Here is a 20,728-nt window from a genome sequence, read left to right on the forward strand (position 1 = left end):
TAGTGATGTCTGGTTTCACCGTTACATTAACATTTTTATATTGGATTTAAAAGAATATGAATTTTAAAAATATTGAATTGAGAAAATGAATTTGTATTAAAATATCAAACTCTACGTGCAAAAAGAAAAAAAAACATTTTAAATGTAATTAACTACAAACAACAATGTTTGATGTATAGATCATTATGTCCATCATTGTCTTCACGCATCACGGACCTGAGGATCTCCGTGGTCATGATGAGACACGACGACTCCGGGTTCAGACGGATGTCTCCCGTCAGCAGACCCACGTCTCCGAAGGTGTTCTTGAAGTCTCGGTACTTCTGGTTGGACAGAGCCTTGATGGGCGAGGTGTAGATGGTCCTGGTGGAGAAGACGCGTTACCATCCACGGACCTCCTGCTCCAGGGAACACACGCACCTGGTCATGTGCTTCTGAGACAAGGCGATGGCGTACTCGGCGACCACCGTCTTCCCGGCCGACGTGTGCGCGGCTACGAAGATGGACTCGTGCGACTCCAGCCTCAGCACGGCTTGTTTCTGGAACACGTCCAGCTCGAAGGGCCACTGGAGGTACAGTGAAGGAGGTACAGTGAAGGAGGTACAGTGAAGGAGGTACAGTGAAGGAGGTACAGTGAAGGAGGTACAGTGAAGGAGTTACAGTGAAGGAGTTACAGTGAAGGAGGTACAGTGAAGGAGGTACAGTGAAGGAGGTACAGTGAAGGAGTTACAGTGAAGGAGGTACAGTGAAGGAGGTACAGTGAAGGAGTTACAGTGAAGGAGGTACAGTGAAGGAGGTACAGTGAAGGAGTTACAGTGAAGGAGGTACAGTGAAGGAGTTACAGTGAAGGAGTAACAGTGAAGGAGGTACAGTGAAGGAGGTACAGTGAAGGAGGTACAGTGAAGGAGTTACAGTGAAGGAGGTACAGTGAAGGAGTTACAGTGAAGGAGTTACAGTGAAGGAGGTACAGTGAAGGAGTTACAGTGAAGGAGTTACAGTGCAGGAGTTACAGTGAAGGAGGTACAGTGGAGGAGTTACAGTGAAGGAGTTACAGTGCAGGAGTTACAGTGCAGGAGTTACAGTGAAGGAGGTACAGTGAAGGAGTTACAGTGAAGGAGTTACAGTGCAGGAGTTACAGTGAAGGAGGTACGGTGAAGGAGTTACAGTGAAGGAGTTACAGTGAAGGAGTTACAGTGAAGGAGTTACAGTGAAGGAGTCACAGTGCAGGAGTTACAGTGCAGGAGTTACAGTGAAGGAGGTACGGTGAAGGAGTTACAGTGAAGGAGTTACAGTGAAGGAGGTACAGTGAAGGAGTTACAGTGAAGGAGGTACAGTGAAGGAGTTACAGTGAAGGAGTTACAGTGCAGGAGTTACAGTGAAGGAGGTACGGTGAAGGAGTTACAGTGAAGGAGTTACAGTGAAGGAGGTACAGTGAAGGAGTTACAGTGAAGGAGTTACAGTGAAGGAGTTACAGTGAAGGAGGTACAGTGAAGGAGGTACAGTGAAGGAGGTACAGTGAAGGAGTTACAGTGAAGGAGGTACAGTGAAGGAGGTACAGTGAAGGAGTTACAGTGAAGGAGTTACAGTGAAGGAGGTACAGTGAAGGAGTTACAGTGAAGGAGTTACAGTGAAGGAGGTACAGTGAAGGAGTTACAGTGAAGGAGGTTCAGTGAAGGAGGTACAGTGAATGAGTTACAGTGAAGGAGGTTCAGTGAAGGAGGTACAGTGAAGGAGGTACAGTGAAGGAGGTATAGTGAAGGAGGTACAGTGAAGGAGTTACAGTGCAGGAGTTACAGTGAAGGAGTTACAGTGAAAGAGGTACAGTGAAGGAGTTACAGTGAAGGAGGTACGGTGAAGGAGTTACAGTGAAGGAGTTACAGTGAAGGAGGTACAGTGAAGGAGTTACAGTGAAGGAGTTACAGTGAAGGAGTTACAGTGAAGGAGTTACAGTGAAGGAGGTACAGTGAAGGAGTTACAGTGAAGGAGTTACAGTGAAGGAGTTACAGTGAAGGAGTTACAGTGAAGGAGTTACAGTGAAGGAGGTACAGTGAAGGAGTAACAGTGGAGGAGTAACAGTGAAGGAGTTACAGTGAAGGAGGTACGGTGAAGGAGTTACGGTGCAGGAGTAACGGTGAAGGAGTTACGGTGAAGGAGGTACGGTGAAGGAGGTACGGTGAAGGAGTTACAGTGAAGGAGTTACAGTGAAGGAGGTACAGTGAAGGAGGTACAGTGAAGGAGGTATAGTGAAGGAGGTACAGTGAAGGAGTTACAGTGCAGGAGTTACAGTGAAGGAGTTACAGTGAAAGAGGTACAGTGAAGGAGTTACAGTGAAGGAGGTACGGTGAAGGAGTTACAGTGAAGGAGTTACAGTGAAGGAGTTACAGTGAAGGAGGTACAGTGAAGGAGTTACAGTGAAGGAGGTACAGTGAAGGAGTTACAGTGAAGGAGGTACAGTGAAGGAGTTACAGTGAAGGAGTTACAGTGAAGGAGGTACAGTGAAGGAGTAACAGTGGAGGAGTAACAGTGAAGGAGTTACGGTGAAGGAGGTACGGTGAAGGAGTTACAGTGAAGGAGTTACAGTGAAGGAGTTACAGTGAAGGAGGTACAGTGAAGGAGTTACAGTGAAGGAGTTACAGTGAAGGAGTTACAGTGAAGGAGGTACAGTGAAGGAGGTACAGTGAAGGAGGTACAGTGAAGGAGTAACAGTGGAGGAGTTACCGTGAAGGAGGTACAGTGAAGGAGGTACAGTGAAGGAGTTACAGTGAAGGAGGTACAGTGAAGGAGGTACAGTGAAGGAGGTACAGTGAAGGAGGTACAGTGAAGGAGTAACAGTGGAGGAGGTACAGTGAAGGAGTTACAGTGAAGGAGGTACAGTGAAGGAGTTACAGTGAAGGAGTTACAGTGAAGGAGGTACAGTGAAGGAGTTACAGTGAAGGAGTAACAGTGGAGGAGGTACAGTGAAGGAGTTACAGTGAAGGAGGTACAGTGAAGGAGGTACAGTGAAGGAGTTACAGTGAAGGAGGTACAGTGAAGGAGTTACAGTGAAGGAGTAACAGTGGAGGAGTTACCGTGAAGGCAGGATGAGGGATTCTCTTGTGGAAGTCTTCACACGGTGAAGTGACGTCCACTGGAACGGCCCATTTAACAACTTCTTCTTGATGCTTCGGTGCTTGAGACGACTCGGTTCGTTCTCTGGACTCCTGAGCGCTGGAAGTTGATGAATCCTGTCGCACAAGAATCAAACTGAGTAAACATTGACGTGAAACTTGTGTCAACATCTACGTGTTCATGAATATTGTTCACATATATGAAGCAGCTTCAACAACATTAAGTCACTGATGACAAACAAGCTTTTAAATCATGTTTGATTCGTATCATAGTTCTGCCACGGTTCACTTTTATTGATGACTGAGGACAAGAGGATACAGTGATAACTGAGGATGGGAGGATACAGTGATTACTGAGGACGAGAGGATACAGTGGACTGAGGACGAGAGGTTACAGTGGACTGAGCACGAGAGGATACATTGATGACCAAGGACGAGAGGATACAGTGGAATGAGGACGAGGGGATACAGTGGAACGAGGATGAGAGGATACAGTGATGACCGAGGATGAGAGGATACAGTGATGACTGAGGATGAGAGGATACATTGATGACCGAGGATGAGAGGATACAGTGGAATGAGGACGAGAGGATACAGTGATGACTGAGGATGAGAGGATACAGTGATGACCAAGGATGAGAGGATACAGTGGAATGAGGACGAGAGGATACAGTAATGACTGAGGATGAGAGGATACAGTGGAATGAGGACGAGAGGATACAGTGATGACTGAGGATGAGAGGATACAGTGATGACTGAGGACGAGAGGATACAGTGATGACTGAGGACGAGAGGATACAGTGATGACCGAGGATGAGAGGATACAGTGGAATGAGGACGAGAGGATACAGTGATGACTGAGGATGAGAGGATACAGTGATGACCGAGGATGAGAGGATACAGTGGAATGAGGACGAGAGGATACAGTGATGACTGAGGATGAGAGGATACAGTGATGACCGAGGATGAGAGGATACAGTGGAATGAGGACGAGAGGATACAGTGATGACTGAGGACGAGAGGATACAGTGATGACTGAGGACGAGAGGATACAGTGATGACTGAGGACGAGAGGATACAGTGATGACTGAAGACGAGAGAATACAGTGAGTCCAGCAGCTTTTAAAGATGACGTTTGGACATATTTTGGTTTGAAATCAAAGCAGTTCTGACTTCGATCCAGCGACACTGACACACTACGTTTTATAACTTTTTTTCTAGACTCGTAAGAAAAGTCAACAAAAGGGGAAAATAACTAGAAAAGAAGGTAAAACCATGAAGATGAAACAAAGAGCCTCTAAAAACAAACACAAAAACACGTGGAGAAACTGCTTCTGTACCTGGATGTCCAGATCTTCCAGACTGTTGGTTCTAGGAAGTTGGACAGGTTCATGCTTCCCTCCGTCCGGCGCCTCAGGCTGGAGGTCCTTCATGTCCAGAGTGGACAGGATGGACATGAGGTTGACGGGCTCCTTCACAACTTTAGCATCTGAAACAGAACACATGGATTCTTGTGGTCCACGTGGATCTGACGTCTCTCACCTCTGTCACTGAAGTCCATCCCCACTTTGAAACCAGGAGGAACCTTCAATAAATCTGTGGAAGAATTCAATCAATGAAACGAGTCTTCAGAATAATAATGGACTAGTAAGTGAACTCACCGTGTTCGAAGTCAACGTCGGTCTCCTGCTCACATTTCTTCTGGATCTGGTCCAGCGTGAGCTCCTCCATCCCACCTGAGGAAACACAGCACCTTATTTACACAACTCTGTCCTCATCATCATCATCATCATCCTCATCCTCATCTTCATTATTATCATCATCATCCTCATCTTCATCATTTTCATCATCCTCATCATTCTCATCATCATCGTCATCTTCATCATTATCATCATCCTCATCTTCATCAATTTCATCATCTTCATCATCATCCTCATCATCTTCATCATCATCCTCATTTTCATCATCTTCATCATCATCATCCTCATTTTCATCATCCTCATCATTCTTATCTTCATCATCATCATCATCATTTTCATCATCATCATCATCATTTTCATTGTCATCTTCATCATCTTCATCATCTTCATTATCATAATCATCATCCTTATCTTCATCTTCGTCATCATCATCATTTTCATCATCATCATCATTATCATCATCATTTTCATTGTCATCTTCATCTTCATCATCTTCATCCTCATTTTCATCATCATCATCTTCATCCTCTTCATCATCATCTTCATCATCTTCATCATCATCTTCATCATCAACATCATATTCCTCCTCGTCTACTTCCTCATATTTTTAATCTTATATTTCATCAAAATATATTTTTTTTTTATCTTATATTTCATCAAAATATTATTTTTTTATCTTATATTTCATCAAAATAGTGTAAAATCTTGTATTTTAACATTTCTTCTTAACAGACATATTTAGTCTGGACTCTAAAAATAGAAAAATCCCTGGATGTCAGTGAGATCTACAGATCCATGCATGGATCCAACACTTGAGATGCAGGTTCATTCACGAGATGTTTCCAATACTCGTCCAGACCAGGCCAGAAGGGGTAGTTCGTGTTGCTCCCCAGATGACCGTCCGAAGGAAGACCAGGCTTTCGTTGCAGGGAGAGCGAGTTCTTGGCAGAGAGGCCGGTGTTCTCCAGCAGCACCTGAGCAGAGCTTCACTGATGATGTGTTTCTGTGCTGATGGGGTCAAAGGTCGACGGCTGAGGTACCTCCGTGATGTCCAGCAACATCCCCGTGGTCGGGTCTCTCAGGACGGAAAGTTCCGAGTGCAGCGGCGAAGAGTTGCAGTCGAGCAGAGAGTCCAGGTCCACGTTCCTCTTGCTCACCCTGAGGAGAACCAACGTTAAACATTCAAGGGTTTTTTCTTTTGAACACCGAAGACACGCCGTTATCGACTCAAGCAACACGATGATGTGAGGTCACCTTTTGGTCAAAGTTCAACTGTAAGTTCACAATACTTACCATTAGCAGTGAATAAAGATCGTAATATTGTCACGTGTGATATGCATTGAAAACGTGATTATTTATCATTTTTATCGTATAAATCAATCATTTCTTAAATACACACTTTGATCAATCAGTGTCACGTTCAGTAAAGTTTGTACTTCTATGTCTCGTTGTTGTTTACGTCTCCGTCCGTCTGTGAACTGTGTTAGGCTTGGTTGCTATGACGACGGAACTAACTTATGATCTAGTCAAACACTAGTGATCCAGTGAAGTAATACTAACTTATGATCTAGTCAAACACTAGTGATCCAGTGAAGTAATACTAACTTATGATCTAGTCAAACACTAGTGATCCAGTGAAGTAATACTAACTTATGATCTAGTCAAACACTAGTGATCCAGTGAAGTAATACTAACTTATGATCTAGTCAAACACTAGTGATCCAGTGAAGTAATACTAACTTATGATCTAGTCAAACACTAGTGATCCAGTGAAGTAATACTAACTTATGATCTAGTCAAACACTAGTGATCCAGTGAAGTAATACTAACTTATGATCTAGTCAAACACTAGTGATCCAGTGAAGTAATACTAACTTATGATCTAGTCAAACACTAGTGATCCAGTGAAGTAATACTAACTTATGATCTAGTCAAACACTAGTGATCCAGTGAAGTAATACTAACTTATAATCTAGTCAAACACTAGTGATCCAGTGAAGTAATACTAACTTATGATCTAGTCAAACACTAGTGATCCAGTGAAGTAATACTAACTTATGATCTAGTCAAACACTAGTGATCCAGTGAAGTAATACTAACTTATGATCTAGTCAAACACTAGTGATCCAGTGAAGTAATACTAACTTATGATCTAGTCAAACACTAGTGATCCAGTGAAGTAATACTAACTTATAATCTAGTCAAACACTAGTGATCCAGTGAAGTAATACTAACTTATGATCTAGTCAAACACTAGTGATCCAGTGAAGTAATACTAACTTATGATCTAGTCAAACACTAGTGATCCAGTGAAGTAATACTAACTTATGATCTAGTCAAACACTAGTGATCCAGTCACTCGTCTCTTTCAACCTCCTTTGTTAAAGCAACATATTGTAAGAACTTTTCATCTCGTCTCAGTTGTTTTCTTAGAAGATCGTGAACTTCCAAACAAACCTGTCCGTCTTCACCGTATGCTAACGAGCTAAGTTGTTAGCATCATTTATAATGTGTTATGTGTGCGTCTTCACCGTATGCTAACAAGCTAAGTTGTTAGCATAATTTATAAAGTGTTATGTGTCCGTCTTCACCGTATGCTAACGAGCTAAGTTGTTAGCATCATTTATAAAGTGTTATGTGTGCGTCTTCACCGTATGCTAACGAGCTAAGTTGTTAGCATCATTTATAAAGTGTTATGTGTGCGTCTTCACCGTATGCTAACGAGCTAAGTTGTTAGCATCATTTATAAAGTGTTATGTGTGCGTCTTCACCGTATGCTAACGAGCTAAGTTGTTAGCATAATTTATAAAGTGTTATGTGTGCGTGTACAAGGATTTATTATTGATTTGGTGATATCACGACGCGCCGGCGGCTCCTCTCTGATGTCGCTCAGTTTTTGCGGGAAACCGATGCAAGTCCCGCGAGACTGAGCGTTAGAAGAGAGATTTTTCTCCTTCAAACGAAAGGTAAATATCGGATCGTTTTCCTTATTTAACCCACGACCTTCACTACAGTACTCGTGGCTACAGTTTGAGGTGAAAGAAAAAAATATCGCATTAATATCGAGATCGCACTTCAAGACACTAATATGGAATATTGCACTTATTTCCAAGGTCGTGCAGCCCTAGTGGTGAAAAACTTCCTTCTTGGTCGACTGCGTTAAATAACCGGAGAAAACGAAGCATCCACATTTACTTCATGTACTTCATGTACTTCATGTACTTCATGTACTTCATGTACTTCACGATCAATGAAAAACGTACTCGAGGAACTTCTGGAATCCAAAGTCAGTGTCGTACAAGGGGAGCCACCCGGGGTCTCGTAGGAACTGCTTCTCTACTTCCGTCTCCAGGTTCAGGCTGGTGGGAGGTAAACCATGCGGGAGCTGCCAAGAAAACACTGTGTACATTCACAAACAAATACTTCCATGGTGTACTGCAAATATACTTTGACTTACATGGGACGGATAAAAACAACATGAAATAAAGTTTATTCTAGTGAAATTATCATATACTATTATAAAAGTATGTCAATTTTACTTTTGACATGATATACAGAATAGTACACTGATATATACTCATACTAAAGTACATGTACTCCAAGTACAATATTCTACTTTTCTTTTCTATTGTAATGATCCAGAAGTGAACTGCAAAGGATTATGGGAAATGGGTGTCAGAATACATTTGGCGTTATTGTTAGATACACACATTTGCTTCGAGGTATTACCCCCTAGTATACATCTAACAGTACTACATGATCGTATGAATACAATCATGTAGTGCTGGAGTTCAAGTTTATAGCAAATAATAATATTTGTGTCCATTTCCGTTACCTGAAAGTACCTTAAAGAATGTATTTGAATAAAATACATACTAGAAGTATACAAGTACTACATTGATAGTATAAAGATCTGTGTACTTTCATTATACTTATCAGAGTGCAAACCTAGTACACCTGTAGTACGTATAAAGACGAGTATACTTGGAAGTATACTTCTGTAAACTAAACTAAAGGCTCAGAGTGTAAACCTAGTACACCTGTAGTACGTATAAAGACAAGTATACTTGGAAGTATACTTCTGTAAACTAAACTATAGGCTCAGAGTGTAAACCTAGTACACCTGTAGTACGTATAAAGACAAGTATACTTGGAAGTATACTTCTGTAAACTAAACTATAGGCTCAGAGTGTAAACCTAGTACACCTGTAGTACGTATAAAGATTGAGGTACTTGAAAGTGTACTTCTGTAAACTAAACTTTAGGCTCAGAGTGTAAACCTAGTACACCTGTAGTACGTATAAAGATGAGTATACTTGGAAGTATACTTCTGTAAACTAAATTATAGGCTCAGAGTGTAAACCTAGTACTACTGTAGTACGTATAAAGATGAGTATACTTGGAAGTATACTTCTGTAAACTAAACTATAGGCTCAGAGTGTAAACCTAGTACACCTGTAGTACGTATAAAGATGAGTATACTTGGAAGTATACTTCTGTAAACTAAACTTTAGGCTCAGAGTGTAAACCTAGTACACCTGTAGTACGTATAAAGATGAGTATACTTGGAAGTATACTTCTGTAAACTAAACTATAGGCTCAGAGTGTAAACCTAGTACACCTGTAGTACGTATAAAGATTGAGGTACTTGAAAGTGTACTTCTGTAAACTAAACTTTAGGCTCAGAGTGTAAACCTAGTACACCTGTAGTACGTATAAAGATGAGTATACTTGGAAGTATACTTCTGTAAACTAAACTATAGGCTCAGAGTGTAAACCTAGTACTCCTGTAGTACGTATAAAGATGAGTATACTTGGAAGTATACTTCTGTAAACTAAACTATAGGTTCAGAGTGTAAACCTAGTACACCTGTAGTACATATAAAGACAAGTATACTTGGAAGTATACTTCTGTAAACTAAACTATAGGCTCAGAGTGTAAACCTAGTACACCTGTAGTACGTATAAAGATTGAGGTACTTGAAAGTGTACTTCTGTAAACTAAACTTTAGGCTCAGAGTGTAAACCTAGTACACCTGTAGTACGTATAAAGATGAGTATACTTGGAAGTATACTTCTGTAAACTAAACTATAGGCTCAGAGTGTAAACCTAGTACACCTGTAGTACATATAAAGACAAGTATACTTGGAAGTATACTTCTGTAAACTAAACTATAGGCTCAGAGTGTAAACCTAGTACACCTGTAGTACGTATAAAGATTGAGGTACTTGAAAGTGTACTTCTGTAAACTAAACTTTAGGCTCAGAGTGTAAACCTAGTACACCTGTAGTACGTATAAAGATGAGTATACTTGGAAGTATACTTCTGTAAACTAAACTATAGGCTCAGAGTATACCTAGTACTACTGTAGTACGTATAAAGATGAGTATACTTGGAAGTATACTTCTGTAAACTAAACTATAGGCTCAGAGTGTAAACCTAGTACACCTGTAGTACATATAAAGATTGAGGTACTTGAAAGTGTACTTCTGTAAACTAAACTTTAGGCTCAGAGTGTAAACCTAGTACACCTGTAGTACGTATAAAGATGAGTATACTTGGAAGTATACTTCTGTAAACTAAACTATAGGCTCAGAGTGTAAACCTAGTACTACTGTAGTACGTATAAAGATTGAGGTACTGACCGTGTTCTGAGGCGCTGGAGTATTTCCTGGCATGGGATGTGTGATGAGCTCGAACCTGCCAGAACAACCCATCTCCAGCAGGGCCAGCGGGAGGTCCAGAGGTCCAGGAGGAGGATCATCTGACACAAACACAAACACAAACATAAACAAACACAAACACAAACACAAACACAAACACAAACACAAACATAAACAAACACAAACACTTGAACACGAGCGTTGTTGTCATTTAACAACAAACTCACTGCCACGTTCACCTTTAACCTCATAAGCTGGACAATCACAACAGCGGCCACAACGAAATAAAACACATTTTAACCCATAACGAAAAAAAAACTTCTCATTCGTGGATAAAAACCAAATTTAATTTCAATCTTACTTTTTCCGTCCATGTTCCAAGACTTGTCAACAAACGCGACGGAAGTTGCTACACACGTAGGCGGAAGCTGATCACTAAACATAAAAAAAAAAAAATCTCATATTTATTTTTTACATTACGAAGATAATACTTTAATACAATATCCGTGTTATTGTTTTTTTTTAATGCAGCGAATTACTTTTTTGGTCTGCGTTGAATTTCCACCGGTTTACGTGACGTCATATTAAAGTGTCGGTGTGTTCTTCGAGTGAAGCAGAGCTCGTTAGGTAGGAGAATAATGGCTCAATAACTTACGTTTTCAAGCGTCTGTCATGTGCATAAGGTGTAAATATTAGCGGGGAGTTCATAGGGAAACTTATTTGTCTGATATAAAGCTGTCTGTCATGGTCGTATTGTTAGCACGAAGGCTAGCTTGAGCTAGCATCTCCAGAATGTTGTCTGTGTTTTTGTGTCATGGATATAAATCTCTTGTGAAGGTGAACCACTTGGTTGTGTCGTTGTTTGAGTGAAACACCCGAGGATGGTTTTCCCGAATTCATTGACGGAGGAGGAAGAAGCTCTACAGAAGAAATATGCTAAACTTAAGAAGAAGGTAAGTGTATCATTTTAGACGATTTGATTGTAACTGAGGTTAGTTCATGTTATTGAACGAATGTGTGTTTCAGAAAAAAGCTCTTCTTGCCCTGAAGAAACAGAGTTCAACCAACCAGACGAGCCAGAGCGGACTCAAGAGAAGTGATAACCATTTAAATGTCTCTCATATAGTTAGAATAACACACTTGTGTGTAAATGTTATCTTTTTAAGAAGTACTGTGTTCCTCCGTCGATGTAGAGACGGAGTCCCTGGAAAGACAACAATAACAAGAATGTTTTTATTATTGATGAGGCTTCAAGGATTTGGAGACTAAAAGAGAGATTTTCTGATTTTAATTTGTTGAGTTAAAGAATATCTGAGCCATTGTTATGCTGTCAAGACTAGGGTTCTCAAAAGTATCAACATTTTAAAAATAACATCAATACTTAAATGTTGTATCCGGATACTATACACATTTAAAAGTAACAATACCAGTACACGATATTGCCTAATATTTAGATGCGTACAACTATCAATCTCATTATATTGTTCTAGTTGTTATTGTTTATTAATTTTTGCACTACATCAAACCTGAGACTCAGAGCTGTGTCTCGTATCGCATACTTGCGTACTTAAACTTAGTATTTGTAGTGCTTGAGTGCGTCTCAATTCTTAGTATTCGAAATGCAGTGCTCCATGCACACTAAATGGGTATAATTGATGGACAGTTTCTATTGTTCAGGCTTTTCCTTGATTTTCTGGAACTCCTGTTGTGTTATCAGTATTATCTTGATCTTTAAAATATATACTTTATTGAATATTGTTTTGATTGTTTAAGTTCTTTGTGACCCTGGTCTCGAAAAGCGCTATATAAATAAAAATTACTTACTTACTTACGTCGTTGACATTTTAAACTAAAGTTACGTCATATATTTGTATATTATATATTATATATTCATATACTTCCAGGTGTATTTTCAGCAGCAGTAGGATGACGACACGTCTTCGCTGCTGATACCGGCGTTAATATCTCGTCAATATTTCTCATATTTCTTGAAATAGTTAGTACGTACACTATCCTGATGATACTAACTTCTAGTGTACTAAGAGAAGTATGTTTGAGACATACTATCTGTGGAGGATTAGTTACTAGTTAGTACGTACACTATCCTGATGATACTAACTTCTAGTGTACTAAGAGAAGTATGTTTGAGACATACTATCTGTGGAGGATTAGTTACTAGTTAGTACGTACACTATCCTGATGATACTAACTTCTAGTGTACTAAGAGAAGTATGTTTGAGACATACTATCTGTGGAGGATTAGTTACTAGTTAGTACGTACACTATCCTGATGATACTAACTTCTAGTGTACTAAGAGAAGTATGTTTGAGACATACTATCTGTGGAGGATTAGTTACTAGTTAGTACGTACACTATCCTGATGATACTAACTTCTAGTGTACTAAGAGAAGTATGTTTGAGACATACTATCTGTGGAGGATTAGTTACTAGTTAGTACGTACACTATCCTGATGATACTAACTTCTAGTGTACTAAGAGAAGTATGTTTGAGACATACTATCTGTGGAGGATTAGTTACTAGTTAGTACGTACACTATCCTGATGATACTAACTTCTAGTATACTAAGAGAAGTATGTTTGAGACATACTATCTGTGGAGGATTAGTTACTAGTTAGTACGTACACTATCCTGATGATACTAACTTCTAGTGTACTAAGAGAAGTATGTTTGAGACATACTATCTGTGGAGGATTAGTTACTAGTTAGTACGTACACTATCCTGATGATACTAACTTCTAGTATACTAAGAGAAGTATGTTTGAGACATACTATCTGTGGAGGATTAGTTACTAGTTAGTACGTACACTATCCTGATGATACTAACTTCTAGTATACTAAGAGAAGTATGTTTGAGACATACTATCAGTGGAGGATTAGTTACTAGTTAGTACGTACACTATCCTGATGATACTAACTTCTAGTGTACTAAGAGAAGTATGTTTGAGACATACTATCTGTGGAGGATTAGTTACTAGTTAGTACGTACACTATCCTGATGATACTAACTTCTAGTATACTAAGAGAAGTATGTTTGAGACATACTATCTGTGGAGAATTAGTTACTAGTTAGTATGTACACTATCCTGATGATACTAACTTCTAGTATACTAAGAGAAGTATGTTTGAGACATACTATCTGTGGAGGATTAGTTACTAGTTATTACGTACACTATCCTGATGATACTAACTTCTAGTATACTAAGAGAAGTATGTTTGAGACATACTATCTGTGGAGGATTAGTTACTAGTTAGTACGTACACTATCCTGATGCATACTTACTTCTAGTATACTGAGAGAAGAATGTTTGAGACATACTATCTGTGGAGGATTAGTTACTAGTTAGTACGTACACTATCCTGATGATACTAACTTCTAGTATACTAAGAGAAGTATGTTTGAGACATACTATCTGTGGAGGATTAGTTACTAGTTAGTACGTACACTATCCTGATGATACTAACTTCTAGTATACTAAGAGAAGTATGTTTGAGACATACTATCTGTGGAGGATTAGTTACTAGTTAGTACGTACACTATCCTGATGATACTAACTTCTAGTATACTAAGAGAAGTGTGTTTGAGACATACTATCTGTGGAGGATTAGTTACTAGTTAGTACGTACACTATCCTGATGATACTAACTTCTAGTATACTAAGAGAAGTATGTTTGAGACATACTATCTGTGGAGGATTAGTTACTAGTTAGTACGTACACTATCCTGATGCATACTTACTTCTAGTATACTGAGAGAAGTATGTTTGAGACATACTATCTGTGGAGGATTAGTTACTAGTTAGTACGTACACTATCCTGATGCATACTTACTTCTAGTATACTGAGAGAAGTATGTTTGAGACGTACTATCTGTGGAGGATTAGTTACTAGTTAGTACGTACACTATCCTGATGCACACTTACTTCTAGTATACTGAGAGAAGTATGTTTGAGACATACTATCTGTGGAGGATTAGTTACTAGTTAGTACGTACACTATCCTGATGCATACTTACTTCTAGTATACTAAGAGAAGTATGTTTGAGACATACTATCCCAGAGACACCCAGAGACAACACAAGGGATGCCAGAAACACATTTGTTGTCGGGCCTTGCGGGTCACCTTGACCCTGAGACAACACAAGGGTTAAGTCCATGTAAGCGTGTCAAAGGGATGATGAAATATGTCAAAGTAAATCACATGTATTTTACGTTTTGAAATATTTCTCACGGTTTTGTATCTTTTTAAAATACACACCAGTACAGTGTACTTGTACACTGTTTCTATACACTTGATGTATTCGTCTACACTCACACCGTTTCCATCTCAGCCTTATCGGACCAACCGGTGGTCGACACGGCGACGGCCACGGAGCAGGCGAAGAAGCTGATCAAGTCCGGAGCCATCAGTGCCATCAAGTCTGAGAACAAGAACTCTGGATTCAAACGCTCTCGCATGCTGGAGATCAAGATGAAGGTGTGTTTTATCTTTCCCACGACCACTCCTGACTCACCTGTGACTCACCTGTGACTCACCTGTGACGAGCCACGGAGACGCTCCTGCTGCTCGATACCTTGATGTCGGAAACAATCTCAAATCAACTCGTGTTGTTTTCATTTTTGTTCTCCAAGGATCCGGAAAAAGGTCCAGTTCCTGCTTTCTTACCTTTCCAGAGGAGTGTGTCCACGGATGAAGACCCATTAGAGGTGTGTGTTTTACAGAGGAATACTGCAGAACCTTTCAGGGTAATACTACCACGTTTTACAGAGGAATACTGCAGAACCTTTCAGGGTAATACTACCAAGTTTTACAGAGGAATACTGCAGAACCTTTCAGGGTAATACTACCAAGTTTTACAGAGGAATACTGCAGAACCTTTCAGGGTAATACTGCCAAGTTTTACAGAGGAATACTGCAGAACCTTTCAGGGTAATACTGCCAAGTTTTACAGAGGAATACTGCAGAACCTTTCAGGGAAATACTACCAAGTTTTACAGAGGAATACTGCAGAACCTTTCAGGGTAATACTACCAAGTTTTACAGAGGAATACTGCAGAACCTTTCAGGGTAATACTACCAAGTTTTACAGAGGAATACTGCGGAACCTTTTGCAGTAATACTACAAAGTTTTACAGAGGAATACTGCAGAATCTTTCACAGTAATACTGCAAAGTTTTACAGAGGAATACTGCAGAACCTTTTGCAGTAATACTACAAAGTTTTACAGAGGAATACTGCAGAATCTTTCACAGTAATACTGCAAAGTTTTACAGAGGAATACTGCAGAACCTTTCAGGGTAATACTACCAAGTTTTACAGAGGAATACTGCAGAACCTTTTGCAGTAATACTACAAAGTTTTACAGAGGAATACTGCAGAATCTTTCACAGTAATACTGCAAAGTTTTACAGAGGAATACTGCAGAACCTTTTGCAGTAATACTACAAAGTTTTACAGAGGAATACTGCAGAATCTTTCACAGTAATACTGCAAAGTTTTACAGAGGAATACTGCAGAACCTTTTGCAGTAATACTATAAGTTTTACAGAGCAATACTGCAGAACCTTTCGGAGTAATAATACAAAGTTTTACAGAGGAATACTGCAGAACCTTTCGCAGTAATACTGCAAAGTTTTACAGAGGAATACTGCAGAACCTTTTGCAGTAATACTATAAGTTTTACAGAGCAATACTGCAGAACCTTTCGGAGTAATAATACAAAGTTTTACAGAGGAATACTGCAGAACCTTTCGCAGTAATACTACAACGTTTTACAGAGGAATACTGCAGAACCTTTCGGAGTAATACTATAAAGTTTTACAGAGGAATACTGCAGAACCTTTCGCAGTAATACTATAAAGTTTTACAGAGGAATACTGCAGAACCTTTCGGAGTAATAATACAAAGTTTTACAGAGGAATACTGCAGAACCTTTCGGAGTAATACTATAAAGTTTTACAGAGGAATACTGCAGAACCTTTCGCAGTAATACTATAAAGTTTTACAGAGGAATACTGCAGAACCTTTCGGAGTAATAATACAAAGTTTTACAGAGGAATACTGCAGAACCTTTCGGAGTAATAATACAAAGTTTTACAGAGGAATACTGCAGAATTCTTTATTTTTCCAATAATTAAAAGATAAAATGTAAGTGAAAGTTATTTTAAATTGTAGTTTAAATTCAATATAATAATTATTCCATATATAAATGATTTTATTCTATTATTTTATAATATATTATAAAATAATATTACTAATAATAAAAGATATTTTAAAATGAATACAAATGTGTTTACGTTTCAGTCTGGGAAGAGAGGCCACAGGAAGGCTCTGTACGACAGGTAATTATAAATAAAGTCCGTTCTGTCTGTGGACAGGGTATCAATAAAGTTTTTTCCCTGCTCACGAAGCTTCGTCAGCCCCGGCGAGCGTTTCCGGGAAGACGACGACGGCGGCGGCGGCGGCGCCGGAAACTTGACGCCGGGCCCGGACGTGGACCGAGACCGAGACCGAGACCGAGACCGAGAGAGGGAGAAGAGCCGCGAGACGGACAGAGACCGGGAGAGGGACCGGGACCGAGGGCGGCCGCGGGAGAGGGACCGGGACCGGGAGAGGGATCGGGTCCGAGAACGAGACCACAGCAGAGAGATGGACCGGGAGCGGGACGTGGACCGGGACCGAGAAGCTCCGTTCAGACGTCAGTCACATGACTCGCCGGTCCTGTTGCGCCGCTCACGACTCGTGTCCTGCAGGCTCGGACTCGTACCCGGAGCAGCGCGGCGTGAGGAAGGGCAACACCGTGTACGTGTACGGCGCCGGGCTGGCGGAGGACGGCCTGCGCTCGGCCTTCAGTCACCACGGCAACATCATCGACCTCTCCATGGACAGTCAACGCAAGTAAGACTCGCCTCCACACGCGTGTCTCTGAGGTTGCTTGAACACGTGTGTTCGCAGCTGTGCCTTCATCACCTTCGAGAAGATCGAGTCTGCGGATCAGGCCGTGGCTGAGGTGAGTCCAGCGAGGCGTTCAAGGACGTCTGGATAGACCAGTGTCGTCGCCATGATTGAAGTTAATCTGATGTTAAAACTTCTTGTCACTGAAATGTATTTTTAAAGGATTTACATATTTTTTGAATATTTTAATTAAATCATTTTTGTATTGAAAGGTTGAATTTTTGTAAATACCGTATTCTCTGTACTATAAGTGTCAGTTTTCTTCATAGTTTGTCTGCGACTTATACTCTGGAGCGACTTATGTGTGAAATTATTACCACATTATTATATCATTTCACATGTTATTCTCACACTAAACCACCAGAGGGCGCTCTAGGCCTGTGTTGATCATTTCCACGTAGAAGAGGAAGCATCTTCTACCTCCGGAGTTAGTTAGTTGTTTAAAAGTGACACGAGGATGAAGAGTTATTTGGAGTTACACGGATGGTTTGGTAAACTAGTTAGTTATTGATGCTATAGTTCTCTGAATAACTCTTCATATGTTATGTTAACATACCAGCTTCTCAGTTGTGTCATGTATGTTGTGTCAAAAACACGACTTATACTCCAGTGCGACTTATATATGTTTTTACTTCTTTATTATGTATTTTATGTCTGGAGATACTTGTACTCCGGAGTACTATAGTCCGGAGAATACGGTAGTTAAATTTAGAAATATCTTCAGAATAATGATCGTCTACAAATACAGTTTATATTGTAATAATTCTCCAATAGTTACAGAAGCAGTCAATATTTGAATAAATATAAAAACAATATAATAGTGTGACCAGACAATAACAAGAGTTATTATACTTCAGCCAATCACGCGAGAAACAGACGATCATGTGACAAGAAGCACGTGTGTAGCTTTGTTGTTCCAATGTTGTGTTGTGTCACTGTTACACAACATTATTGTGTTATTATTATTATATAAAAGTATTTAAATTGAATAAATACATTGAGGACATGTATTTTTGAACTATTGGAATTTAACACACACTGATGATACAATAGAGTCACACATCACAACAACACACACACTGATGATACAATAGAGTCACACATCACAACAACACACACACTGATGATACAATAGAGTCACACATCACAACAACACACACACTGATGATACAATAGAGTCACACATCACAGCAACACACACACACTGATGATACAATAGAGTCACACATCACAACAACACACACACTGATGAAACAATAGAGTCACACATCACAACAACAACACATACACACTGATGATACAATAGAGTCACACATCACAACAACACACACACTGATGATACAATAGAGTCACACATCACAACAACACACACACTGATGATACAATAGAGTCACACATCACAACAACACACACACTGATGATACAATAGAGTCACACATCACAACAACACACACACTGATGATACAATAGAGTCACACATCACAGCAACACACACACTGATGATACAATAGAGTCACACATCACAGCAACACACACACTGATGATACAATAGAGTCACACATCACAGCAACACACACTGATGATACAATAGAGTCACACATCACAGCAACACACACACTGATGATACAATAGAGTCACACATCACAACAACACACACACACTGATGATACAATAGAGTCACACATCACAACAACACACACACACACTGATGATACAATAGAGTCACACATCACAACAACAACACACACTGATGATACAATAGAGTCACACATCACAACAACACACACACTGATGATACAATAGAGTCACACATCACAACAACACACACACACACTGATGATACAATAGAGTCACACATCACAACAACACACACACACTGATGATACAATAGAGTCACACATCACAACAACACACACACACACTGATGATACAATAGAGTCACACATCACAACAACAACACACACTGATGATACAATAGAGTCACACATCACAACAACAACACACACTGATGATACAATAGAGTCACACATCACAGCAACACACACACTGATGATACAATAGAGTCACACATCACAACAACACACACTGATGATACAATAGAGTCACACATCACAACAACACACACACTGATGATACAATAGAGTCACACATCACAACAACACACACATTGATGATACAATAGAGTCACACATCACAACAACACACACTGATGATACAATAGAGTCACACATCACAACAACACACACACACTGATGATACAATAGAGTCACACATCACAACAACACACACACACTGATGATACAATAGAGTCACACATCACAACAACACACACTGATGATACAATAGAGTCACACATCACAACAACAACACATACACACTGATGATACAATAGAGTCACACATCACAACAACAACACATACACTGATGAAACAATAGAGTCACACATCACAACAACACACACTGATGATACAATAGAGTCACACATCACAGCAACACACACACTGATGATACAATAGAGTCACACATCACAACAACACACACACTGATGATACAATAGAGTCACACATCACAACAACACACACTGATGATACAATAGAGTCACACATCACAGCAACACACACACTGATGATACAATAGAGTCACACATCACAACAACACACAGTGATGATACTGACACACACACACACACACACACACACCTTGTGATGGTTGTGTTATCATCTCTCTCTCACACCAACAGTTGAACGGCAGCTCTGTGGGCGACGTTCACCTCAAGGTCAGCATCGCCAGGAAACAGCCGATGCTGGACGCTGCGACCGGGAAGTCTGTGTGGGCGACTCTAGGTCAGTGTGACCTCAGGTGACCTCAGGTGACCTCAGGTGACCTCTAGTGACCTCAGGTGTCTTCTCTCCACAGCCGTCCAGAACAGCTCCAAAGGCTCCTTCAAGGACAAGAGGAACCAGGTCGTGTACGGCGACTTCCTGTGACCGTTTGTGTGTGTGTTTGTGTGTGTGTTTGTGCGTCCATTATGTTTTGCATTAAATGATTGTTTAGACACTTCGTCCACGACGCGTGTGTTACTACGACCGTTGTCATGGCAACGCTGAGCACCTAGAGCTGCAGTTGTTTCATGTACATCAGAGTCAGAGTATTGTAGTTTCAAATGTTTATTCCTGGATTCTGTTTATTTGAATAATAGGAAAAATGTCATATTTTCTAAACTAAGGATTTTGTTTACATTTATATTGATTTTCTTTTTCCAATCATTTAAAAAAAATGCTCA

The 20,728-nt window shown here is 40.1% G+C and overlaps 2 protein-coding genes across 2 annotated transcripts in view; one reads left to right on the top strand and one right to left on the bottom strand.

Annotated features, from left to right (window-relative positions):
* The window catches only part of skic2 (SKI2 subunit of superkiller complex), a 65,325-nt gene extending 54,461 nt beyond the window's left edge, over positions 1–10,864 (bottom strand). Inside the window, exons 1-11 of the mRNA XM_087786151.1 lie at positions 10,833–10,864; positions 10,454–10,572; positions 8,071–8,192; positions 5,848–5,965; positions 5,667–5,781; positions 4,769–4,843; positions 4,650–4,703; positions 4,448–4,596; positions 3,069–3,224; positions 421–566; positions 217–363 (exon numbers count right to left, since the gene is read on the bottom strand). Coding sequence (XP_087642277.1) covers positions 217–363; positions 421–566; positions 3,069–3,224; positions 4,448–4,596; positions 4,650–4,703; positions 4,769–4,843; positions 5,667–5,781; positions 5,848–5,965; positions 8,071–8,192; positions 10,454–10,572; positions 10,833–10,845 — 1,214 coding nt within the window. The 5' untranslated portion in view covers positions 10,846–10,864. The remainder of the gene's footprint in view (positions 1–216; positions 364–420; positions 567–3,068; positions 3,225–4,447; positions 4,597–4,649; positions 4,704–4,768; positions 4,844–5,666; positions 5,782–5,847; positions 5,966–8,070; positions 8,193–10,453; positions 10,573–10,832) is intronic.
* A 110-nt stretch (positions 10,865–10,974) lies between these two features.
* Positions 10,975–20,502, top strand: nelfe (negative elongation factor complex member E). The gene is made up of 11 exons (XM_087785639.1): positions 10,975–11,098; positions 11,309–11,424; positions 11,498–11,567; positions 14,822–14,967; positions 15,123–15,197; positions 16,795–16,832; positions 16,902–17,188; positions 17,244–17,388; positions 17,446–17,500; positions 20,186–20,288; positions 20,362–20,502. The coding sequence occupies exons 2-11, from the start codon at positions 11,353–11,355 to the stop codon at positions 20,430–20,432; spliced, it is 1,062 nt and encodes a 353-aa protein (XP_087641765.1). The 5' UTR covers positions 10,975–11,098; positions 11,309–11,352; the 3' UTR covers positions 20,433–20,502.
* The last annotated feature ends 226 nt before the right edge of the window (positions 20,503–20,728 follow it).

Source organism: Callionymus lyra, chromosome 3 (assembly GCF_982586985.1).
Source record: "Callionymus lyra chromosome 3, fCalLyr1.hap1.1, whole genome shotgun sequence".
NCBI classification, from domain to species: domain Eukaryota; kingdom Metazoa; phylum Chordata; class Actinopteri; order Syngnathiformes; family Callionymidae; genus Callionymus; species Callionymus lyra.